The following is a 27,471-nucleotide window of genomic DNA, read 5'->3' on the forward strand; positions in this document are numbered from 1 at the left end:
TATCTCCTGGCACTGGTCAGTATAATCCCAGTATAATCATATATGCACCAGTATCTCCTGGCACTGGTCAGTATAATCCCAGTATAATCATATATGCACCAGTATCTCTCGGCACTGGTCAGTATAATCCCAGTATAATCATATATGCACCAGTATCTCCTGGCACTGGTCAGTATAATCCCAGTATAATCATATATGCACCAGTATCTCTCGGCACTGGTCAGTATAATCCCAGTATAATCATATATGCACCAGTATCTCCTGGCACTGGTCAGTATAATCCCAGTATAATCATAGATCACCAGTATCTCTGGGTAGCGGTCAGTATAATCCCAGTATAATCATATATGCACCAGTATCTCCTGGCACTGGTCAGTATAATCCCAGTATAATCATATATGCACCAGTATCTCCTGGCACTGGTCAGTATAATCCCAGTATAATCATATATGCACCAGTATCTCTCGGCACTGGTCAGTATAATCCCAGTATAATCATATATGCACCAGTATCTCCTGGCACTGGTCAGTATAATCCCAGTATAATCATATATGCACCAGTAGCTCCTGGCACTGGTCAGTATAATCCCAGTATAATCATATATGCACCAGTATCTCCTGGCACTGGTCAGTATAATCCCAGTATAATCATATATGCACCAGTATCTCCTGGCACTGGTCAGTATAATCCCAGTATAATCATATATGCACCAGTATCTCTGGGTAGCGGTCAGTATAATCCCAGTATAATCATATATGCACCAGTATCTCCTGGCACTGGTCAGTATAATCCCAGTATAATCATATATGCACCAGTATCTCCTGGCACTGGTCAGTATAATCCCAGTATAATCATATATGCACCAGTAGCTCCTGGCACTGGTCAGTATAATCCCAGTATAATCATATATGCACCAGTATCTCCTGGCACTGGTCAGTATAATCCCAGTATAATCATACATGCACCAGTGTCTCCTGGCACTGGTCAGTATAATCCCAGTATAATCATATATGCACCAGTATCTCCTGGCACTGGTCAGTATAATCCCAGTATAATCATATATGCACCAGTATCTCCTGGCACTGGTCAGTATAATCCCAGTATAATCATATATGCACCAGTATCTCTGGGTAGCGGTCAGTATAATCCCAGTATAATCATATATGCACCAGTATCTCCTGGCACTGGTCAGTATAATCCCAGTATAATCATATATGCACCAGTATCTCCTGGCACTGGTCAGTATAATCCCAGTATAATCATATATGCACCAGTAGCTCCTGGCACTGGTCAGTATAATCCCAGTATAATCATATATGCACCAGTATCTCCTGGCACTGGTCAGTATAATCCCAGTATAATCATACATGCACCAGTGTCTCCTGGCACTGGTCAGTATAATCCCAGTATAATCATATATGCACCAGTATCTCCTGGCACTGGTCAGTATAATCCCAGTATAATCATATGTGCACCAGTATCTCCTGGCACTGGTCAGTATAATCCCAGTATAATCATACATGCACCAGTGTCTCCTGGCACTGGTCAGTATAATCCCAGTATAATCATATATGCACCAGTATCTCCTGGCACTGGTCAGTATAATCCCAGTATAATCATATGTGCACCAGTATCTCCTGGCACTGGTCAGTATAATCCCAGTATAATCATATGTGCACCAGTATCTCCTGGCACTGGTCAGTATAATCCCAGTATAATCATATATGCACCAGTATCTCTGGGTAGCGGTCAGTTTGCCCCCCGGCGCCCCCTCTGCATACATCCCCAGTATCTCCGGGTAGCGGTCAGTTTGCCCCCCGGCGTCCCCTCTGCATACATCCCCAGTATCTCTGGGTAGCGGTCAGTTTGCCCCCCCGGTGCCCTCTCTGCATACATCCCCAGTATCTCTGGGTAGCGGTCAGTTTGCCCCCTGTTGCCCCCTCTGCATACATTTCCAGTATCTCTGGGTAGCGGTCAGTTTGCCCCCCGGCGCCCCCTCTGCATACATCCTCAGTATCTCTGGGTAGCGGTCAGTTTGCCCCCCCGGTGCCCCCTCTGCATACATCCCCAGTATCTCTGGGTAGCGGTCAGTTTGCCCCCCCGGTGCCCCCTCTGCATACATCCCCAGTATCTCTGGGTAGCGGTCAGTTTGCCCCCCCGGTGCCCCCTCTGCATACATTCCCAGTATCTCTGGGTAGCGGTCAGTTTGCTCCCCCGGCGCCCCCTCTGCATACATTCCCAGTATCTCTGGGTAGCGGTCAGTTTGCCCCCCGGCGCCCCCTCTGCATACATTCCCAGTATCTCTGGGTAGCGGTCAGTTTGGCCCCCCCCGGCGCCCCCTCTGCATACATCCCCAGTATCTCTGGGTAGCGGTCAGTTTGCCCCCCGGCGCCCCCTCTGCATACATTCCCAGTATCTCTGGGTAGCGGTCAGTTTGCCCCCCCGGCGCCCCCTCTGCATACATTCCCAGTATCTCTGGGTAGCGGTCAGTTTGCCCCCCGGCGCCCCCTCTGCATACATCCCCAGTATCTCTGGGTAGCGGTCAGTTTGCCCCCCGGCGCCCCCTTTGCATACATCCCCAGTATCTCTTACCTTCGCACTCGCCCCCATTGGTGGGGTTCCCGTGGTACCCCGGCATGCAGGCCTCGCAGTGCTTGCCCGTGGTCAGGTTCTTGCATTGCTCACACACGTTGCTGCTGATGCAGGTGCTGTGCCCGTTACATTGGCATGCTGAAATAGAGAGGACAACGTTACAGAGTGTGGTAAAATGCACCCCCATGCCGTAATATACACCACACTTTATATGGTGATAGTATAGCATACAGTGCACACTGTGCAGCAATATGGTAGTGTCTGTGGAGCAGTGCCGGGGCTGAGCCGGGCAGCAGGGGGTGCTGATGCCGGGTGCTGCCCCCTGCTGGTGCGCTGTCACTGCCGCCATTCAGTGCTGCCCCTAATAGAGCAGCGCAGTAAATGATGGCGGTATACGGGGATTATAACGCATACAGTCTACATTATACAGCGGCAATACAATATATAGAAATAAAGCATCATTCATGGTGTCAAGAGGATGGAGCATATCCTGTGTCTATATACGGCTGTAACGTAGGGTACACGCTGCAGTACCCCAACCTCACCACCAGGAAAACACCAGACACAACTAAAGAAGAGCCGAACACACCGAGGTGATAAGGGACCGGTCACTACATTCATATATCCGACCCGCCGGCAGGGCCAGTCACAGACCTGTCAATCACCTGGAGGAGGGGGCGGTGAGAAGCCACCGAGGACTATAGGGAGAGACCTGTCAATCACCTGGAGGAGGGGGCGGAGAGAAGCAACCGAGGACTATAGGGAGAGACCTGTCAATCACCTGGAGGAGGGGGCGGAGAGAAGCAACCGAGGACTATAGGGAGAGACCTGTCAATCACCTGGAGGAGGGGGCGAAAAGAAGCAACCGAGGACTATAGGGAGAGACCTGTCAATCACCTGGAGGAGGGGGCGGAGAGAAGCAACCGAGGACTATAGGGAGAGACCTGTCAATCACCTGGAGGAGGGGGCGGAGAGAAGAAACCGAGGACTATAGGGAGAGACCTGTCAATCACCTGGAGGAGGGGCAGAGACAAGCAACCGAGGACTATAGGGAGAGACCTGTCAATCACCTGGAGGAGGGGGCGGAGAGAAGCCACCGAGGACTATAGGGAAAGACCTGTCAATCACCTGGAGGAGGGGGCGGAGAGAAGCAACCGAGGACTATAAGGAGAGACCTGTCAATCACCTGGAGGAGGGGGCGGAGAGAAGCAACCGAGGACTATAAGGAGAGACCTGTCAATCACCTGGAGGAGGGGGCGGAGAGAAGCAACCGAGGACTATAAGGAGAGACCTGTCAATCACCTGGAGGAGGGGGCGGAGAGAAGCAACCGAGGACTATAAGGAGAGACCTGTCAATCACCTGGAGGAGGGGGCGGAGAGAAGCCACCGAGGACTATAGGGAGAGACCTGTCAATCACCTGGAGGAGGGGGCGGAGAGAAGCAACCGAGGACTATAGGGAGAGACCTGTCAATCACCTGGAGGAGGGGGCGGAGAGAAGCCACCGAGGACTATAGGGAAAGACCTGTCAATCACCTGGAGGAGGGGGCGGAGAGAAGCAACCGAGGACTATAAGGAGAGACCTGTCAATCACCTGGAGGAGGGGGCGGAGAGAAGCAACCGAGGACTATAAGGAGAGACCTGTCAATCACCTGGAGGAGGGGGCGGGAGAATTAACCGAGGACTATAGGGAGAGACCTGTCAATCACCTGGAGGAGGGGGCGGGAGAATTAACCGAGGACTATAGGGAGAGACCTGTCAATCACCTGGAGGAAAGGGCGGAGAGAAGCAACCGAGGACTATAAGGAGAGACCTGTCAATCACCTGGAGGAGGGGGCGGGAGAATTAACTGAGGACTATAGGGAGAGACCTGTCAATCACCTGGAGGAAAGGGCGGAGAGAAGCCACCGAGGACTATAGGGAGAGACCTGTCAATCACCTGGAGGAGGGGGCGGAGAGAATCAACCGAGGACTATAGGGAGAGACCTGTCAATCACCTGGAGGAGGGGGCGGAGAGAAGCCACCGAGGACTATAGGGAGAGACCTGTCAATCACCTGGAGGAGGGGGCGGAGAGAAGCAACCGAGGACTATAGGGAGAGACCTGTCAATCACCTGGAGGAGGGGGGCGGAGAGAAGCAACCGAGGACTATAGGGAGAGACCTGTCAATCACCTGGAGGAAAGGGCGGAGAGAAGCCACCGAGGACTATAGGGAGAGACCTGTCAATCACCTGGAGGAGGGGGCGGAGAGAAGCAACCGAGGACTATAGGGAGAGACCTGTAAATCACCTGCAGAAGGGGGCGGAGAGAAGCCACCGAGGACTATAGGGAGAGACCTGTCAATCACCTGGAGGAGGGGGCGGAGAGAAGCCACGGAGGACTATAGGGAAAGACCTGTCAATCACCTGGAGGAGGGGGCGGGAGAATTAACCGAGGACTATAGGGAGAGACCTATCAATCACCTGGAGGAGGGGGCAGAGAGAAGCAACCAAGGATTATAGGGAGAGACCTGTCAATCACCTGGAGAAGGGGGCGGAGAGAAGCAACCGAGGACTATAGGGAGAGACCTGTCAATCACCTGGAGGAGGGGGCGGAGAGAAGCAACCGAGGACTATAGGGAGAGACCTGTCAATCTCCTGCAGAAGGGGGCGGAGAGAAGCCACCGAGGACTATAGGGAGAGACCTGTCAATCACCTGGAGGAGGGGGCGGAGAGGAGCCACGGAGGACTATAGGGAAAGACCTGTCAATCACCTGGAGGAGGGGGCGGGAGAATTAACCGAGGACTATAGGGAGAGACCTATCAATCACCTGGAGGAGGGGGCAGAGAGAAGCAACCAAGGATTATAGGGAGAGACCTGTCAATCACCTGGAGAAGGGGGTGGAGAGAAGCCACGGAGGACTATGGGGAGAGACCTGTCAATCACCTGGAGGAGGGGGCGGAGAGAAGCAACCGAGGATTATAGGGAGAGACCTGTCAATCACCTGGAGAAGGGGGCGGGAAGAAGCCATGGAGGAATATAGGGAGAGACCTGTCAATCACCTGGAGGAGGGGGCAGAAAGAAGCAACCGAGGACTATAGGGAGAGACCTGTCAATCACATGGAGGGGAGAGAAGCTAATGAGGATTATACAAGATAAGAACTAACCCTCGAGGACACCAGGTAAGGACTGACCATCAAGAATATCACCTGAGGACTGACCATCTTGAAAACCAGCCAAGAACTGACTCATGAAGACACCAGCTAAGAGGTGACCACCGAGGACACCTTCACGAGTGCCACTAATGGTGGACACGATGAATTCCTGTCTTCTGTTGTCACCTGTAGAATGTGTAGATGAAATTATCACACATGAGGCCGGACATGGTCTTCCTCACCTGGACAGTGGATGAAGGACCACTCATAGTTCTTGTCCCGAGGACACAAACCGGAATCCAGAACCATTTCACTTGACTGTTTGCTCTGAGCTTTCATTGGTCCACGGGAAGAACCTTCTATACAACTGCCCTTTCCAGTGTTACTGGGGTCATTACACCAACCGCAACCCGGATGCTCCAAACACTGCGAGCAAGTGCGGAAGCCGGAGCAATTCTGAGCTAGAGAAAGAAGAAAATACTCAGGATACATAGACACAAGAACAATAGTAGTATAGCAGTAATATTCCTGTACATAGGGGCAGTATTATAGCAGTAATATTCCTGTACATAGGGGCAGTATTATAGCAGTAATATTCTTGTACATAGGGGCAGTATTATAGCAGTAATATTCCTGTACATAGGGGCAGTATTATAGCAGTAATATTCCTGTACATAGGGGCAGTATTATAGCAGTAATATTCTTGTACATAGGGGCAGTATTATAGCAGTAATATTCTTGTACATAGGAGCAGTATTATAGTAGTTATATTCTTGTACATAGGGGCAGTATTATAGTAGTTATATTCTTGTACATAGGAGCAGTATTATAGTAGTTATATTCTTGTATATAGGGGCAGTATTATAGTAGTTATATTCTTGTACATAGGGGCAGTATTATAGTAGTTATATTCTTGTACATAGGGGGTATTATAGCAGTAATATTCCTGTACATAGGGGCAGTATTATAGTAGTTAAAATCTTGTACATAGGGGGCAGTATTATAGTAGTTATATTCATGAACATAGGGGGCAGTATTATAGTAGTTATATTCTTGTATATAGGGGCAGTATTATAGTAGTTAAATTCTTGTACATAGGAGCAGTATTATAGTAGTTATATTCTTGTATATAGGGGCAGTATTATAGTAGGTATATTCTTGTACATAGGGGGCAGTATTATAGTAGTTATATTCTTGTATATAGGGGCAGTATTATAGTAGTTATATTCTTGTACATGGGGCAGTATTATAGTAGTTAAATTCATGAACATAGGGGGCAGTATTATAGTAGTTATATTCATGAACATAGGGGGCAGTATTATAGTAGTTATATTCATGAACATAGGGGGCAGTATTATAGTAGTTATATTCATGAACATAGGGGGCAGTATTATAGTAGTTATATTCTTGTATATAGGGGGCATTATTATAGTAGTTATATTCTTGTACATAGGGGGCAGTATTATAGTAGTTATATTCTTGTACATAGGGGGCAGTATTATAGTAGTTATATTCTTGTACATAGGGGGCAGTATTATAGTAGTTATATTCTTGTATATAGGGGCAGTATTATAGTAGTTATATTCTTGTATATAGGGGCAGTATTATAGTAGTTATATTCTTGTATATAGGGGCAGTATTATAGTAGTTATATTCTTGTATATAGGGGCAGTATTATAGTAGTTATATTCTTGTACATGGGGCAGTATTATAGTAATTATATTCTTGTACATAGGGGCAGTATTATAGTAGTTATATTCTTGTACATAGGGGGCATTATTATAGTAGTTATATTCTTGTACATAGGGGCAGTATTATAGTAGTTATATTCTTATATAAAAGGGAGCAGTATTATAGTAGTTATATTCTTGTACATAGAGGCAGTATTATAGTAGTTATATTCTTGTACATAGGGGCAGTATTATAGTAGTTATATTCTTATATAAAAGGGAGCAGTATTATAGTAGTTATATTCTTGTACATAGAGGCAGTATTATAGTAGTTATATTCTTGTACATAGGAGCAGTATTATAGTAGTTATATTCTTGTACATAGGGGGCAGTATTATAGTAGTAATATTCTTGTACATAGGGGGCAGTATTATAGTAGTTATATTCTTGTACATAGGGGCAGTATTATAGTAGTTATATTCTTGTATATAGGGAGCAGTATTATAGTAGTTATATTCTTGTACATAGGAGCAGTATTATAGTAGTTATATTCTTGTACATAGGAGCAGTATTATAGTAGTTATATTCTTGTACATAGGAGCAGTATTATAGTAGTTATATTCTTGTACATAGGGGGCAGTATTATAGTAGTTATATTTTTGTACATAGGGGGCAGTATTATAGTAGTTATATTCTTGTACATAGGGGGCAGTATTATAGTAGTTATATTCTTGTACATGGAGCAGTATTATAGTAATTATATTCTTGTACATAGGGGCAGTATTATAGTAGTTATATTCTTGTACATAGGGGGCATTATTCTAGTAGATATATTCTTGTACATAGATGGCAGTATTATAGTAGTTATATTCTTGTACATAGGGGCAGTATTATAGTAGTTATATTCTTGTACATAGGGGCAGTATTACAGTAGTTATATTCTTGTACATAGGGGGCAGTATTATAGTAGTTATATTCTTGTACATAGGGGCAGTATTATAGTAGTTATATTCTTGTACATAGGGGCAGTATTACAGTAGTTATATTCTTGTACATAGGGGGCAGTATTATAGTAGTTATATTCTTGTACATAGTGGTAGTATTATAGTAGTTATATTCTTGTACATAGGGGCAGTATTATAGTAGTTATATTCCTGTACATAGGGGGCAGTATTATAGTAATTATATTCTTGTACATAGGGGGCAGTATTATAGTAATTATATTCTTGTACATAGGGGCAGTATTATAGTAGTTATATTCTTGTACATAGGGGGCAGTATTATAGTAGTTATATTCTTGTATATAGGGGGCAGTATTATAGTAGTTATATTCTTGTACATAGGAGCAGTATTATAGTAGTTATATTCTTGTACATAGGGGGCAGTATTATAGTAGTTATATTCTTGTACATAGGGGCAGTATTATAGTAGTTATATTCTTGTACATAGGGGGCAGTATTATAGTAGTTATATTCTTGTACATAGGGGGCAGTATTATAGTAGTTATATTCTTGTACATAGGGGGCAGTATTATAGTAGTTATATTCTTGTATATAGGGGCAGTATTATAGTAGTTATATTCTTGTACATAGGGGCAGTATTATAGATTTCCGGGAAGGTGACATTGCGGTATGTTGGGGTGAGTGCAGGCTGCATTATTCGGGTGTTATCGGTGAGGGCAGCGCTCGCTGTCCTCCGGGCACTGGATGTGGTAATGGCGCGGGCCACATCACTAGGTCTGCCGGGCCGAGTGCCTGTAATTTTACAATGCACATAATTACAGCCATAAAGCCGGTACGTCTCGGTGCGGCATGTAATAGTGTGCGGCGCGGGGAGCGGAGCGCCCGGTAATCTCATTACTCTCCGCCGCTCTCGCTCTCTTTTTGTTTCTCCGTCCTTAAACTTATGGAAATTGTTTTGTGTCCGGACAATGGAGAAATCCTGCACAATCCGGAGCGCGCGGCGTCGTCAATGCAAAGATGATGGGAAGGACACGAAATTCTATTAGGTTTATTTAATAAAAATATTCATTTTTTTATCGGCTGCGGCAGAATGCGGAGCGCGAGCCTCGCTGTGTGCCGGCGTCATGGCGGCCGTGCATTGTGAGAATGGAGGCATCGGGGATTAACCTGCGGCTCCGGCAGAACTCGGGGTGAGGGGTTATCGGTGGGGTCCTGTCTGCGGCAATGTCGCCCCTCCCCCGCCGCCGTCCTCTATCGTCCCACATAAAACGGATTATACGACTTTCTCATTTGCTTCTAATTTCATTTATTTGCTGACACCAAATGTCGCCTGCAGCTGCCAGCAGCCGGCGTGTGCCCATGTGTCTGCAGCCTCCTTTATATCAATTTCCCATCTGTCTCCAATCACTTCAGTCATGAGAGCGGCGGGCCCGGCGGAGGATCGAGCACGAGCAGGGCCCGGCGGAGGATCGAGCACGAGCAGGGCCCGGCGGAGGATCGAGCACGAGCGGGGTCCGGCGGAGGATCGGGCACGAGCGGGGTCCGGCGGAGGATCAAGCACAAGCGGGGGACGGCGGAGGATCGAGCACGAGCGGGGGACGGCGGAGGATCGAGCACGAGCGGGGGACGGCGGGTCCGGCGGAGGATCGAGCACAAGTGGGGGACGGCGGGGGATCGAGCACGAGCGGGGGACGGCGGAGGATCAAGCACGTGCGGGGGACGGCGGAGGATCAAGCACGAGCGGGGGACGGCGGAGGATCAAGCACGAGCGGGGGACGGCGGAGGATCAAGCACGAGCGGGGGACGGCGGAGGATCAAGCACGAGCGGGGGACGGCGGAGGATCAAGCACGAGCGGGGGACGGCGGAGGATCAAGCACGAGCGGGGGACGGCGGAGGATCAAGCACGAGCGGGGGACGGCGGAGGATCAAGCACGAGCGGGGGACGGCGGAGGATCAAGCACGAGCGGGGGACGGCGGAGGATCAAGCACGAGCGGGGGACGGCGGAGGATCAAGCACGAGCGGGGGACGGCGGAGGATCAAGCACGAGCGGGGGACGGCGGAGGATCAAGCACGAGCGGGGGACGGCGGAGGATCAAGCACGAGCGGGGGACGGCGGAGGATCAAGCACGAGCGGGGGACGGCGGAGGATCAAGCACGAGCGGGGGACGGCGGAGGATCAAGCACGAGCGGGGGACGGCGGAGGATCAAGCACGAGCGGGGGACGGCGGGTCCGGCGTAGGATCAAGCACGAGCGGGGAACAGCGGAGGATCGAGCACGAGCGGGGGACGGCGGAGGATCGAGCATGAGCGGGGAACGGCGGAGGATCGAGCACGAGCGGGGGGCGGCGGGGGATCGAGCACGAGCGGGGGGCGGCGGAGGATCGAGCGGGGTACGGAGGGCCCGGCGGAGGATCGAGCACGAGCGGGGGACGGTGGAGGATCGAGCACGAGCGGGGGACAGCGAGCCCAGCGGAGGATCGAGCACGAGCGGGGGACGGCGGAGGATCGAGCACGAGCGGGGGGCGGCGGAGGATCGAGCACGAGCGGGGGGCGGCGGAGGATCGAGCACGAGCGGGGAACGGTGGGACCGGCAGAGGATCGAGCACAAGCGGGGGACGGTGGGTCCGGTGGGGCGGAGGATCGAGCACGAGCGGGGGACGGCGGAGGATCGAGCACGAGTGGGGGACGGCGGGCCCGGCGGAGGATCGGGCACGAGTGGGGGACGGTGGGATCGGCGGAGGATCGGGCACGAGTGGGGAATGGCGGGATCGGCAGAGGATCGAGCACGAGCGGGGGATGGTGGGATCGGCGGAGGATCGAGCACGAGCGGAGGATAGCGGGACCGGGGGAGGATCAAGCACGAGCGAGGGATGTCGGGAGGGCGGGGGGCGAGCACGGGCTCACAGCCCATCTCAGCAGCTTTATTATATAGAGGGTCCTGAGTTACCCCACAACCTGTGCTCTAGTTACATCCAGAGCTTCAGTGAATTGTGTCTGTCCCCCATGCTTTACAATGCACTGCAGATCCATACAGAGGGGGATGACTGGTACTCACGGGAGCAGGTGTTGGTCTGCCACTCCAGGCACTGGCCGTACGGGAAGGAGATGATGTAGGCGTTGGAGTCCACGCAGCGCCGGGTGTTGCTGCACCACATGCACTCCATGCCGTTACTGGTGCAGTTGGAGCAGGAGGAGCGCAGCGAGCAGGGAACCTTACACGGCCGGGCGTTCTGGTTAGGACTGACTGTGGAGAGAAGAGAAGAGGAGAGGGGGGTCACTCAGCGAAGACCCCTCCATATAAACGGCACAGACCCCTCCGTCCACACGGCACAGACCCCTCCGCCAACACGGCACAGACCCCTCCGTCCACACGGCACAGACCCCTCCGTCCACACGGCACAGACCCCTCCGTCCACACGGCACAGACCCCTCCGTCCACACGGCACAGACCCCTCCGTCCACACGGCACAGACCCCTCCGTCCACACGGCACAGACCCCTCCGTCCACACGGCACAGACCCCTCCGTCCACACGGCACAGACCCCTCCGTCCACACGGCACAGGCCCCCTTGTACATAGCAGTATATGAGATATGGGGGTCACAAAGTGCAGACCCCTTTGTACATATAGCGCAGACCCTTACATAAGGGGCCAGGGGTCTTATTCCTGCCGTCGCTCCTTAACACTGGCGCTGGCCAATCTTCGTTTATTAGACAGTTGTGAAAAGTCTGATATAATGATTACGATTTATTTACAGCGCCGGCCCTTTAAGTGCTCGACACCATCTGCTCATATACAAAGTGCAGTGATAATGAAGGACACAGCGTGCAAAAGTCGTGCGGAATAAATGCTGCACAGTCAGGCGGCGTGCACACGATTTGGTGCGGAAATTTCTGCATCTCATGGCAGGAAAAACACTGAAAAAAATGCACCTTTTTGCCGCTTTATTTCTGTGTTTTTGCAGCATTTTTCAATTGAAGTCAATGGGTGAAAAACTGAAAAAATTCTGAAAGAAGAGACGCTGCGGATTATTACCTGCACCAAATCTGCGAGGAAGAAATGCTCAACGTGAGCGTGAGACGCAGGAGACGGACACTGCTGCTTCAGGATCGGCCGATAGCATTGTGACAAAACCGCACCAAAAACAGCACCAAAACCGCACCAAAAACTGCACCAAAACCCACAGCAAAAACCGCACCAAAAACCACAGCAAAAACCGCACCAAAAACCGCACCAAAAACTGCACCAAAAACCACAGCAAAAACCGCACCAAAAACCACAGCAAAAACCGCACCAAAAACCGCACCAAAAACCGCACCAAAACCACAGCAAAAACCACAGCAAAAACCACAGCAAAAACCACAAAAAAAACCACAGCAAAAACCACAGCAAAAACCACAGCAAAAACAGCAGCGTGCGCACACACCCGAAGAAGACTCATTCATGGAAAAGTAGTAGTTACTTACATAAATTCACAAAATGCAAAAGAGACCTGTAGATCCCCTCAGTATTTGGTGAATGATCAGCACCTCCAGGAATCCCCGCAATAATGACAGCGGACGGAGGATGGGAGCCATTGTCCAGACAGGAGCCGATCTGACGCCCCCCGATGGCATCACATGACGGACGGAGCACTTACTCCACACCTACTATTACACGTACTGTATAAATGTGTATAATTATATATATATATATACACACATATTCAAAATTGTCTCTCCAGTAAAGGAGACAAACTCTAGCGCAGCGCCACCTATTGGAAGAAGCGATCCTAAAAGTCACAAGTGGATTTTTAACAATCCTTTGCAATATGACTCAGGATAGAGATATATACACACACAGACACACGCACAGACACGCACGCACGCACAGACACACGCAGACGCACGCACAGACACACGCACAGACACACGCACAGACACACGCACAGACACACGCACAGACACACGCACAGACACACACACGCACAGACACACACACGCACAGACACAGACACAGACAGACACACAGACACAGACAGACACACAGACACAGACACACGACACACACACAGACACACACACAGACACACACACAGACACACGCACAGACACACACACACACGCGCGCGCGCACAGACACGCACAGACACGCACAGACACACGCACAGACACACGCACAGACACACGCACACAGACACACGCACAGACACACACGCACACGCACAGACACACGCACAGACACACGCACAGACACACACACGCACAGACACACACACACACGCACACACACACGCACAGACACACACACGCACAGACACACACACGCACAGACACACACACGCACAGAGACACGCACAGACACACACACGCACAGACACACGCACAGAGACACGCACAGACACACGCACAGACACACGCACAGACACACGCACAGACACACACACGCACAGACACACACACGCACAGACACACACACGCACAGACACACGCACAGACACACGCACAGACACACGCACAGACACACGCACAGACACACGCACAGACACACACACAGACACACACACGCACAGACACACACACGCACAGACACACACACGCACAGACACACACACGCACAGACACACACACGCACAGACACACGCACAGACGCACGCACAGACGCACGCACAGACGCACGCACAGACGCACGCACAGACACACGCACAGACACACACACGCACAGACACACACACGCACAGACAGACACACGCACAGACACACGCACAGACACACGCACAGACGCACGCACAGACGCACGCACAGACGCACGCACAGACGCACGCACAGACGCACGCACAGACACACGCACAGACACACACACGCACAGACACACGCACAGACACACACGCACAGACACACGCACAGACACACACGCACAGACACACGCACAGACACACGCACAGACACACGCACAGACACACGCACGCACAGACACACACACGCACAGACACACACACGCACAGACACACACACGCACAGACACACACGCACAGACACACGCACAGACACACGCACAGACACACGCACAGACACACGCACAGACACACGCACAGACACACGCACGCACAGACACACGCACAGACACACGCACAGACACACGCACAGACACACGCACAGACACACGCACAGACACACACGCACAGACACACACGCACACAGACACACGCACACAGACACACACGCACACAGACACACACGCACACAGACACACACGCACACAGACACACACGCACGCACAGACACACGCACAGACACGCACAGACACACGCACAGACACACACGCACACAGACACACACGCACACAGACACACACGCACACAGACACACACGCACACAGACACACACGCACACAGACACACACGCACACAGACACACACGCACACAGACACACACGCACACAGACACACACGCACACAGACACACACGCACACAGACACGCATGCACAGACACACGCACAGACACACGCACAGACACACGCACAGACACACGCACAGACACACGCACAGACACACGCACAGACACACAGACACACGCACAGACACACGCACAGACACACAGACACACGCACAGACACACGCACAGACACACGCACAGACACACACACGTAGACACACACGTAGACACACACGCACACACACACGCACACAAAGACACACACACACACAGACACACACACACGCAGACACACAGACAGACACAGAGACACACAGACACAAACGCACACAGTGGCAGCCGTTCTTTGGAGATCACACATATATGTCCGGGTGGCTCGGCACCGTTGGTGTCAGCCATTACAGGACCCCTAAACACAATTACAGGGGAGGTCTGGGGATAACTCACTTATGTATCTGCATTACATTATACATTATTATACCGCAGGCCGGGGGAGGGGCAGCCTTCAGACGCGCTCCCCTCATTAGCTAATGGACTGGTGTGTGACCCCAGGATTCCTGCCGCTCCGATACCTCCGCTCCCGCTATATAATATTATTATACCCGTCCACTGCATCAGACATCACTAAACTGCCCCAAGGAGTCAGAAGAAAACACCGGAGAACAGAAAACCCAAATAATATCACAGCTCCACACATCACTATAGAACCCCCCAAATAATATCAGAGCTCCGCACATCACTATAGAACCCCCCAAATAATATCACAGCTCCACACATCACTATAGAACCCCCCAAATAATATCAGAGCTCCGCACATCACTATAGAACCCCCCAAATAATATCAGAGCTCCGCACATCACTATAGAACCCCCCAAATAATATCACAGCTCCGCACATCACTATAGAACCCCCCAAATAATATCAGAGCTCCGCACATCACTATAGAACCCCCCAAATAATATCACAGCTCCACACATCACTATAGAACCCCCCAAATAATATCACAGCTCCACACATCACTATAGAACCCCCCAAATAATATCACAGCTCCACACATCACTATAGAACCCCCCAAATAATATCACAGCTCCACACATCACTATAGAACCCCCCAAATAATATCACAGCTCCACACATCACTATAGAACCCCCAAATAATATCACAGCTCCACACATCACTATAGAACCCCCCAAATAATATCACAGCTCCACACATCACTATAGAACCCCCCAAATAATATCACAGCTCCACACATCACTATAGAACCCCCCAAATAATATCACAGCTCCGCACATCACTATAGAACCCCCCAAATAATATCACAGCTCCACACATCACTATAGAACCCCCCAAATAATATCACAGCTCCACACATCACTATAGAACCCCCCAAATAATATCACAGCTCCACACATCACTATAGAACCCCCCAAATAATATCACAGCTCCACACATCACTATAGAACCCCCCAAATAATATCACAGGTCCGCACATCACTAAAGAACCCCCCAAATAATATATCACTATAGAACACCCCAAATAATATCACAGCTCCACACATCACTATAGAACCCCCCCAAATAATATCACAGCTCCACACATCACTATAGAACCCCCCAAATAATATCACAGCTCCGCACATCACTATAGAACCCCCAAATAATATCACAGCTCCACACATCACTATAGAACCCCCCAAATAATATCACAGCTCCACACATCACTATAGAACCCCCCAAATAATATCACAGCTCCACACATCACTATAGAACCCCCCAAATACTATCACAGCTCCACACATCACTGTAGAACCCCCCAAATAATATCACAGCTCCACACATCACTATAGAACCCCCCAAATAATATCACAGCTCCGCACATCGCTATAGAACCCCCCAAATAATATCACAGCTCCACACATCACTATAGAACCCCCCAAATAATATCACAGCTCCGGCCCCAAATAAAGCGGGAGAGGAATGTGCCCATAATAATCAGATTTATACTGGGAGGGGCTTATTCACGTCGCCCCCGTCTGTGCGGCGTCTGCTCCGAGCACCGGTCTCCTGATTAGAGTTGAGCGCGGTTCGTGGTTCGTGGTTCGTGGTTCTCCAGTTCTAGGCTCGAGTGATTTTGGGGCATGTTCTAGATCGAACTAGAACTCGAGCTTTTTGCAAAAGCTCGATAGTTCTAGAAACGTTCGAGAACGGTTCTAGCAGCAAAAAAACAGCTAATTCCTAGCTGGCTTTCCGCTGTAATAGTGTAAGTCACTCTGTGAATCACACTATTATGACATTTCAGTGTATAGTGTGCGGGAACAGCGCATTCAGATCACTGCTGTATGGATAATGGCGATCGCCATTTTTTTTTTTTTTTTTCCTTGTCTTCCTTCCCTAAGCGCACGCGTCTTGTGGGGCGGGCCAGCATGTCAGCCAATCACAGACACACACACAGCTAAGTGGACTTTGAGCCAGAGAAGCAACGGCATGTGTGATAGGATCTGCATGTCACATGTCCATGCATTATAAAACCGGACATTTTCTTCACGGACGCCATTATCTCTTCTGCGTCTTTGGTGTCAGACATCACTGTCGCAGCTCCGTCCTTTGTCCTATCGCCGATACAGCTGTATGCGCTGCATACACAGCGTTAGACAGCATAGGGAGAGCACTTTATAGCAGTCCTTTTAAGGGCTCGTACCGGCAGGGTCAGAGAGCCATAGGTGACAGGTCCTGCAAACAGCAACAGCGTCTGTGTAGCTAAGGTCAGGGATTTCCTCCCTGCATTTCACCATTAGGAGGGATAGAAAGGCAGGCTTCCATTCCTCTACCCAGACCCACAACCCTGCCACTGTACCCTCCTGTCCTCTGCACACTCCAACTCATTCTAAGTAAGCCATTATACTAGCAAACACTCAGTGTACCTAGTGGCATCCTAAACGTGGCTGTTGGACTTTGCTATAGTCCCACTAGTGCCAAGACATTTGCAGCACGTCTGCCTGCGTTGCACACTCCAACTAATTATAACTAAGCCATTATACTAGCAAACACTCAGTGTACCTAGTGGCATCCTATACGTGGCTATTGGACTTTGCTATAGTCCCACTAGTGCCAAGACATTTGCAGAGCGCATCTGCCTGCGTTGCACACTCCAACTAATTATAACTAAGCCATTATACTAGCACACACTCAGTGTACCTAGTGGCATCCTATACGTGGCTATTGGACTTTGCTATAGTCCCACTAGTGCCAAGACATTTGCAGCACGTCTGCCTGCGTTGCACACTCCAACTAATTATAACTAAGCCATTATACTAGCACACACTCAGTGTACCTAGTGGCATCCTATACGTGGCTATTGGACTTTGCTTTAGTCCCACTAGTGCCAAGACATTTGCAGCACGTCTGCCTGCGTTGCACACTCCAACTAATTATAACTAAGCCATTATACTAGCAAACACTCAGTGTACCTAGTGGCATCCTATACGTGGCTATTGGACTTTGCTATAGTCCCACTAGTGCCAAGACATTTGCAGCACGTCTGCCTGCGTTGCACACTCCAACTAATTATAACTAAGCCATTATACTAGCAAACACTCAGTGTACCTAGTGGCATCCTATACGTGGCTATTGGACTTTGCTTTAGTCCCACTAGTGCCAAGACATTTGCAGCACGTCTGCCTGCGTTGCACACTCCAACTAATTATAACTAAGCCATTATACTAGCAAACACTCAGTGTACCTAGTGGCATCCTATACGTGGCTATTGGACTTTGCTATAGTCCCACTAGTGCCAAGACATTTGCAGAGCGCATCTGCCTGCGTTGCACACTCCAACTAATTATAACTAAGCCATTATACTAGCACACACTCAGTGTACCTAGTGGCATCCTATACGTGGCTATTGGACTTTGCTATAGTCCCACTAGTGCCAAGACATTTGCAGAGCGCATCTGCCTGCGTTGCACACTCCAACTAATTATAACTAAGCCATTATACTAGCAAACACTCAGTGTACCTAGTGGCATCCTATACGTGGCTATTGGACTTTGCTATAGTCCCACTAGTGCAAAGACATTTGCAGAGCGCATCTGCCTGCGTTGCACACTCCAACTAATTATAACTAAGCCATTATACTAGCAAACACTCAGTGTACCTAGTGGCATCCTATACGTGGCTATTGGACTTTGCTTTAGTCCCACTAGTGCCAAGACATTTGCAGCACGTCTGCCTGCGTTGCACACTCCAACTAATTATAACTAAGTTACATTGTCAGGGATATTTATTCTTTATTATTCTGCTGTTAATAAAGCTAGACCACCGCTGCAATCTTCACCACCTCTCAATTTTTACTACCACATTTTCAGTCCACAATCTTGTCGCAATCAACATGAGTGGCAAAATGACAGATGCTGGTGGAAAGGGGAAGAGGCGTGGTGGAAAAGGCAAAAAAGGGTTTGTCCGTGGGGAAGGTGGCAAAGCTCCATTATCATCTGCTGCAGATAGACCATCTACTAGCAAAAGTAAGATGTCTACTACTTATTGTGGACAATCCGATGTGCTCCCTTTTTTACGGACACGAACAAGAGGAACAAAGGTAGATGATGGGCAAAAAAGGAAAATGCTTGAATGGATCTCAAGTGGTCCAACAAGTGCCCTCTCAGCCACTTCAAGTACCGCATCCAAAAAACACCAGTCCTCTGAGTTGTCATCCCAATCACACTTGATTTCTCCCAGCTCTGAAGTCTCCATCAGCCCTGCACAGTATGGTGGAACTGAGATGGCTGAGTCTGCAGAGCTGTTCAGTCACACTATAGCCTGGGAATCAGAGGTCTGCTCCCAAGCTACAGTGAGTACAGAACAGGAAATGGTCTGCAGTGATGCCCAGAACCTTTGTGACTCTGATTCAGGCCGTGAGGACCAAGTTTCTGAGCATAATGTTGACCCTTTGTCACAAACTGTAACACCTGTGGTTATAGACAATGAGGAACATACTGATGAAGATGAGACGCAGATACCCGATTGGGATGACAACTTAAATATTCGGTCAGGGCAAGAAGAGGCTCGGTCTGAGGGGGAGGGGAGTGCAAACACAACAATTGATGATGACGTTCTAGATCCCACCTACTGTCAACCCCCAGTCAGGCACTCGAGGAGGTCAACAGAGGCGGTGGAGGAGGATGCAACCGACGACGAAGTTACCTTGCGCCTTCCTGGACAGAGTCGGAGCACTGGTAGCACGTCTACAACTGCATCCTCAGCCACCACTCTGCCTATGAGCATTATTCGGGGTGGATCAACAGATCGCATGGCCTCTAAGCCTTGCCTAGCCTGGTCCTTTTTTCACATCGAAAAAGATCGCCCAACTCATGTGATATGTAACATTTGTCATGATTCTGTTAGTAGAGGTCAAAACCTCAGCAGTTTGACAACTTCTTCCATGAATCGTCACATGACTAAATATCATAAGTCCCGGTGGGAAGCTCACCGTGCTGCAATGCGGCCTAGCGGAGCGAACCATCCACCGCCCGCCCCTTCCAGTGCATCCGCGCGCTCTTCATCTTCTAGGACTGTGGGGACAGCTGTCACACCTGTTTTTCCACGCAAAACTTCCACCACTGTAACCGCAACAGGCAGTTTGCTTGTAAGGTCGTCAGTTGGTTTGGAAGGGGAAACAAGTGCGTGTGTACAGCTCTCTCAGACATCGATAGCACCAACGTTGGATGAAGGCAACATCATGTCTCCGCCTGCACTTTCCTCACAAACCTGCATTTTTCCAGGGACACCCTACTCAACACCGTCTACACACAGCAGCCAGATCTCTGTCCCTCAGATGTGGTCAAATAAAAGGCCACTTCCTCCGACCCATGACAAAGCTAAGAGGTTGACTCTATCCCTCTGTAAGCTGTTGGCTACCGAAATGCTGCCTTTCCGCCTAGTGGACACACAGGATTTTAGAGACCTTATGTCTGTCGCTGTGCCCCAGTACCAGATGCCTAGTCGCCACTACTTCTCTAAGAAAGGTGTGCCCGCGCTACACCAGCATGTCGCACACAACATCACCGCTTCCTTGAGAAACTCTGTGTGTGAACGGGTGCATTTCACCACCGATACTTGGACCAGTAAGCATGGACAGGGACGTTACATGTCGCTGACTGGGCACTGGGTAACTATGGTGATAGATGGTGAAGGGTCTGCTGCACAAGTCTTGCCGTCCCCACGACTTGTGTGTCAATCCTCTGTCTGTCCAAGTTCCGCCACTGCTTCTGCCTCCTCCACCTCATCTGGGTCCTCCACCTCCGCCCCAAGCCTGCCTGGTCAGGCCACCAGCGTTCTCACTGCGCAGAAGGAATCACGCACCCCTCATTACTATGCTGGCAGCAGAGCGCAACGGTATCAGGCGGTCTTTAGCTTGACATGTCTTGGGAATAAGAGTCACACAGCTGAGGAGTTGTGGTCAGCTCTGCGGTCCGAGTTTAATAAATGGTTGTCTCCACTCAACCTGCAGCCTCGTAAGGCCGTGTGCGACAATGCTGCAAACCTGGGTGCGGCCCTTCGCCTGGGCAAGGTGACACACGTACCTTGTATGGCTCACGTGTTGAACCTTGTCGTGCAGCAATTTTTAACACAGTATCCCGGCCTAGATGGCCTTCTGAACAGGGCACGAAAACTGTCTGCTCACTTCCGCCGTTCAAGCGCCGCAGCAGAGCGACTTGCATCGCTCCAGAAGTCTTTCGGCCTGCTGGTTCATTGCCTGAAATGCGATGTGGCGACACGCTGGAATTCAACTCTCCACATGTTACAGCGACTGTGGCAGCACCGCCGAGCCCTGGTGCAATACGTCATGACGTATAGCCTGGGCCAACGAGATGCAGAGGTGGGGCAGATCACCCTGATGGAGTGGTCTCAGATCAAGGACCTATGCACCCTTCTGCACAGTTTCGACATGGCGACGAATATGTTTAGCGCTGACAATGCCATTATCAGCATGACGATTCCAGTCATTTACATGCTGGAACACACGCTAAACACTATTCGGAGTCAGGGGGTGGGACAACAGGAAGGGGATGAGCTACAGGAGGATTCATATGCGCAAGACACAACAACATCACCAAGGTCCAGACGTTCATCATCACCAAGGCGTCAGGCATGGGAGCATGGGGTACAGGGATCAACAAGGGCGCATGGTAGCAGGCGAGATGTTGAGGAAGGTGCAGGAGGACATGAAGAAATGGAGGACGAACTGTCCATGGACATGGAAGACTCAGCAGATGAGGGAGACCTTGGTCAAATTTCAGTTGAAAGAGGTTGGGGGGAGATGTCAGAGGAAGAAAGAACGGTTAGCACCTCTATGCCACAAACACAGCGTGGACTTGGTCCACATGGCTGCGCAAGACACATGAGCGCCTTCTTGCTGCACTACCTCCAACATGACCCTCGTATTGTCAAAATTAGAAGTGATGATGACTACTGGCTTGCCACACTATTAGATCCCCGGTACAAGTCCAAATTTTGTGACATAATTCCAGCCATAGAAAGGGACGCACGTATGCAGGAGTATCAGCAGAAGCCATAGAAAGGGACGCACGTATGCAGGAGTATCAGCAGAAGCCATAGAAAGGGACGCACGTATGCAGGAGTATCAGCAGAAGCCATAGAAAGGGACGCACGTATGCAGGAGTATCAGCAGAAGCCATAGAAAGGGACGCACGTATGCAGGAGTATCAGCAGAAGCCATAGAAAGGGACGCACGTATGCAGGAGTATCAGCAGAAGCCATAGAAAGAGACGCACGTATGCAGGAGTATCAGCAGAAGCCATAGAAAGGGACGCACGTATGCAGGAGTATCAGCAGAAGCCATAGAAAGAGACGCACGTATGCAGGAGTATCAGCAGAAGCCATAGAAAGGGACGCACGTATGCAGGAGTATCAGCAGAAGCCATAGAGAGGGACGCACGTATGCAGGAGTATCAGCAGAAGCCATAGAAAGGGACGCACGTATGCAGGAGTATCAGCAGAAGCCATAGAAAGGGGCGCACGTATGCAGGAGTATCAGCAGAAGCCATAGAAAGGGACGCACGTATGCAGGAGTATCAGCAGAAGCCATAGAAAGGGACGCACGTATGCAGGAGTATCAGCAGAAGCCATAGAAAGGGACGCACGTATGCAGGAGTATTAGCAGAAGCCATAGAAAGGGACGCACGTGTGCAGGAGTATCAGCAGAAGCCATAGAAAGGGACGCACGTATGCAGGAGTATCAGCAGAAGCCATAGAAAGGGACGCATGTATGCAGGAGTATCAGCAGAAGCCATAGAAAGGGACGCACGTATGCAGGAGTATCAGCAGAAGCCATAGAAAGGGACGCACGTATGCAGGAGTATCAGCAGAAGCCATAGAAAGGGACGCACGTATGCAGGAGTATCAGCAGAAGCCATAGAAAGGGACGCACGTATGCAGGAGTATCAGCAGAAGCCATAGAAAGAGACGCACGTATGCAGGAGTGTCAGCAGAAGCCATAGAAAGGGACGCACGTATGCAGGAGTATCAGGAGAAGCCATAGAAAGGGACGCACGTATGCAGGAGTATCAGCAGAAGCTGTTACTCGATCTTAGCTCGGCTTTTCCACCAAACAACTGTGCAGGTGCCGGGAGTGAATCTCCCAGTTGTAACTTGACAAACATGGAACGGTCTCGTCATCTTCAACAGTCTACCCGTACCAGTAGGACCGTATCTGGTGCTGGTAACAGCAATTTTATGGAATCTTTTCATAATTTTTTTAGACCCTCTTTTGCAAGGCCACCAGAGACAACAAGTCTGACACATAGTCACCGGCTGGAGAGGATGATACAGGAGTATCTCCAAATGAACATCGATGCCATGACTGTGCAACTGGAGCCTTGCTCATTTTGGGCTTCAAACCTAGAAAAATGGCCAGAGCTCGCAACTTACGCCTTGGAGATTTTGTCGTGTCCAGCTGCCAGCGTTGTCTCTGAACGTGTATTCAGTGCTGCTGGGTGTGTGCTGACAGATAAGCGCACGCGTCTGTCCAGTGACAATGTGGACAGACTGACGCTCATCAAAATGAACAAGTCATGGATCCACAAGGAATTTACTACCCCTGTGTCATCCTGGGGAGGGTAAATGCTTGTGGATTTGGAATGTGCTTGATGCAAATCAAAACATCCTGTTTGCAACTAGGGCACAAGTGCTGCCACTGAATGGGTGGGTGTGTGGGGCCCAATTTTTGGAAAAAAAGGGAGACTCCGCTTGGAGTAACCCTTGCTTACATTGTTTTTAAAAGAAGCCAAGATGAACAAGTCATGGGTCAGCAAAGACTTTGCTACCTACCCCGGTGTCATCCTGGGGACGGATAAGAATGACGTATTTTTGAATGTGCTTGATGCAAATCTAGCTGTAAAGTGTACAACTAGGGCACAACTGCTGCCACTGAATGGGTGGGTGTGTGGGGCCCAATTTTTGGAAAAAAGGGAGACTCCGCTTGGAGTAACCCTTGATTGCTGTTTTTTTTATAAATGATCCAAGCTGCACAGAGCTGGGATCAGGAAAGACTTAGCTACCTACCCCGGTGTCATCCTGGGGACGGTTAATTATGGCGTATTTTGCAATGTGCTTGATGCAAATCTAGCTGTGAAGTGTACAACTAGGGCACAAGTGCTACCACTGAAGGGGTGGGTGTGTGTGGGGCCCAATTTTTGGAAAAAAGGGAGACTCCGCTTGGAGTCACCTTGCGGTGTTTTACATGATTTTAGAAGGGCGTGCCATGCCTATATCTGTGTGTCCTCCTCTTTTTCCTTGTCCAGCTGTTTTGTTTTCGCATGAGTATATGTCCTTGTCACTTTCCAATGTGTTTGAGTTGTTTGTCACCTTTAGGACACCTTTGAGGGTGTTTTCTAGGTGTTTTTCTGTGTTTGTGATTGCCTGCCATTGTTTCCTATGCAGTTCGAGTTCGGTTCGTCGAACGTTCGACGAACCGAACTCGAACGGGAGGTCCGTTCGGCGAACCAACCTCGAGCCGAACCGCGACCGGTTCGCTCATCTCTACTCCTGATCTCATCTAACAGCCGAATAATGCACACACAGCGATCGTAACATGCCGCCATTATATGGGCAGGGGAATAAGCCATAACACTGGATGAAGGTAATGAGAGGAGCGATGGAGGACAACAGAGGATAATGAGAGGAAGAGAGAACGGAACAATGAAAAGAAAGATAAAATGATACAAGGAGGGAAAGAGGATGAGAGGTTATTAAAGGATGATGATAGGAGGGATAGAGGATAACAGGAGGGATAGAGGATAACAGGAGGGATAGAGGATAACAGGAGGGATAGAGGATAACAGGAGGGATAGAGGATAACAGGAGGGATAGAAGAGGAGGTAAGGGATGGAGGATGATAAAAGGAAGGAAAGAGGATAAAAGGAAGGAAAGAGGATAAGAGGAGGAATAGAGGATAAGAGGAGGAATAGAGGATAAGAGGAGGAATAGAGGATAAGAGGAGGAATAGAGGATAAGAGGAGGAATAGAGGATAAGAGGAGGAATAGAGGATAAGAGGAGGAATAGAGGATAAGAGGAGGAATAGAGGATAAGAGGAGGAATAGAGGATAAGAGGAGGAATAGAGGATAAGAGGAGGAATAGAGGATAAGAGGAGGAATAGAGGATAAGAGGAGGAATAGAGGATAAGAGGAGGAATAGAGGATAAGAGGAGGAATAGAGGATAAGAGGAGGAATAGAGGATAAGAGGAGGAAGAGAGGATAAGAGGAGGAATAGAGGATAAGAGGAGGAATAGAGGATAAGAGGAGGAATAGAGGATAAGAGGAGGAATAGAGGATAAGAGGAGGAATAGAGGATAAGAGGAGGGACAGAAGAGGAGGGGAGGAATAGAGGACAATGATAGGATGGATAGAAGATAAGAGGAGGGATAGAAGATGATGAGAGGATGATGAGCGGTATTTGTGGATGATGAGAGGATGATGAGAGGATGATGAGCGGTATTTGTGGATGATGAGAGGATGATGAGAGGATGATGAGAGGTATTTGAGGATGATGAGAGGATGATGACAGGTATTTGAGGATGATGAGAGGATGATGAGCGGTATTTGTGGATGATGAGAGGATCATGAGCGGTATTTGTGGATGATGAGAGGTATTTGAGGATGATGAGAGGATGATGAGAGGTATTTGAGGATGATGAGAGGATGATGAGAGGATGATGAGAGGTATTTGAGGATGATGAGAGGATGATGACAGGTATTTGAGGATGATGAGAGGATGATGACAGGTATTTGAGGATGATGAGAGGATGATGAGCGGTATTTGTGGATGATGAGAGGATGATGAGCGGTATTTGTGGATGATGAGAGGATGATGAGAGGATGATGAGAGGTATTTGAGGATGATGAGAGGATGATGACAGGTATTTGAGGATGATGAGAGGATGATGAGCGGTATTTGTGGATGATGAGAGGATGATGAGCGGTATTTGTGGATGATGAGAGGATGATGAGCGGTATTTGTGGATGATGAGAGGATGATGATGAGCGGTATTTGTGGATGATGAGAGGATGATGAGAGGATGATGAGAGGTATTTGTGGATGATGAGAGGATGATGAGAGGATGATGAGAGGTATTTGAGGATGATGAGAGGATGATGACAGGTATTTGAGGATGATGAGAGGATGATGAGCGGTATTTGTGGATGATAAGAGGATGATGAGCGGTATTTGTGGATGATGAGAGGATGATGAGCGGTATTGGAGGATGATGACAGCGTGTTCTTCCCCAGGTTCGGCGGTGTTTTCTGGGCCAGTATTGGGTGGTGTCCTCTGATCCTCGGGCTCAGCAGTCAGCGGTCTGCCGCTCCCGGCGGGGCAGGTTCTTGCCTTTCTTGTTTCTAGCACAGGTTGTGAGGGGCCCATTCTTCTCTGAACCCGGCGCCATCCTCCTCCCCGGAACATATGAACTTTCCCCCAGCGCAGCCTCTGATTCCCGGCCTCGCTGAGCCTCCCGCGAGCTCCGGGGTCACGTTTGCCGTTGTCTCCGGAGTTCTGAGGACGGCTCTGGCCGCTCGCCTCCATCTATGATCACAAAACTTGCCACATCTAATGGAGCAGAGCGGATTTCATTTCTTTCAGAAGCCGCAAAAAAGTCGCCTCCAAGATCCGAGCGTGTAATGGACTTGTACCAGATTTAATAATGCCCAGAGGGACCCGGCACATAACAAAAGGTGAGCGACCCCGGAGAAGGCGGGACGGCAGGAGGACAAAAAGACAATTTATAGCCACATCCGAGGAAGAAAAAAGCCAAAGACACAAAGCACCAAGCTCACCGCTCATTACATGTGCAGCCCCGCTCTCCAGAGCCCCCCACAATAATACCGGGAACGGGGGAGAGGGATGCAGCACCGAGGAGGCAGCGGAGAACATCCAGCCCCGCTCCCCAGAGCCCCCCACAATAATACCGGGAACGGGGGATGCAGCACCGAGGAGGCAGCGGAGAACATCCAGCCCCGCTCTCCAGAGCCCCCCACAATAATACCGGGAACGGGGGAGGAAGACGCAGCACCGAGGAGGCAGCGGAGAACATCCAGCCCCGCTCCCCAGAGCCCCCCACAATAATACCGGGAACGGGGGAGGGGGATGCAGCACCGAGGAGGCAGCGGAGAACATCCAGCCCCG

At 49.9% G+C, this 27,471-nt stretch overlaps 1 protein-coding gene across 29 annotated transcripts in view; it reads right to left on the reverse strand.

The window, feature by feature from the left end:
- The window catches only part of ATRNL1 (attractin like 1), a 721,691-nt gene that overhangs the window by 529,361 nt on the left and 164,859 nt on the right, over window positions 1-27,471 (reverse strand). For all 29 annotated transcript variants that reach the window (XR_012754170.1, XR_012754182.1, XR_012754180.1 and 26 more), the window contains exons 17-19: window positions 11,413-11,601; window positions 5,966-6,184; window positions 2,593-2,730 (exon numbers count right to left, since the gene is read on the reverse strand). Coding sequence is in view for 1 of the 29 variants with exons in the window: in XM_075348149.1 (XP_075204264.1) it covers window positions 2,593-2,730; window positions 5,966-6,184; window positions 11,413-11,601 (546 nt within the window). In the remaining 28 variants the exon portion in view is untranslated. The remainder of the gene's footprint in view (window positions 1-2,592; window positions 2,731-5,965; window positions 6,185-11,412; window positions 11,602-27,471) is intronic.

The sequence above is a fragment of the Anomaloglossus baeobatrachus genome, chromosome 5 (assembly GCF_048569485.1).
Source record: "Anomaloglossus baeobatrachus isolate aAnoBae1 chromosome 5, aAnoBae1.hap1, whole genome shotgun sequence".
Classification (NCBI taxonomy): domain Eukaryota; kingdom Metazoa; phylum Chordata; class Amphibia; order Anura; family Aromobatidae; genus Anomaloglossus; species Anomaloglossus baeobatrachus.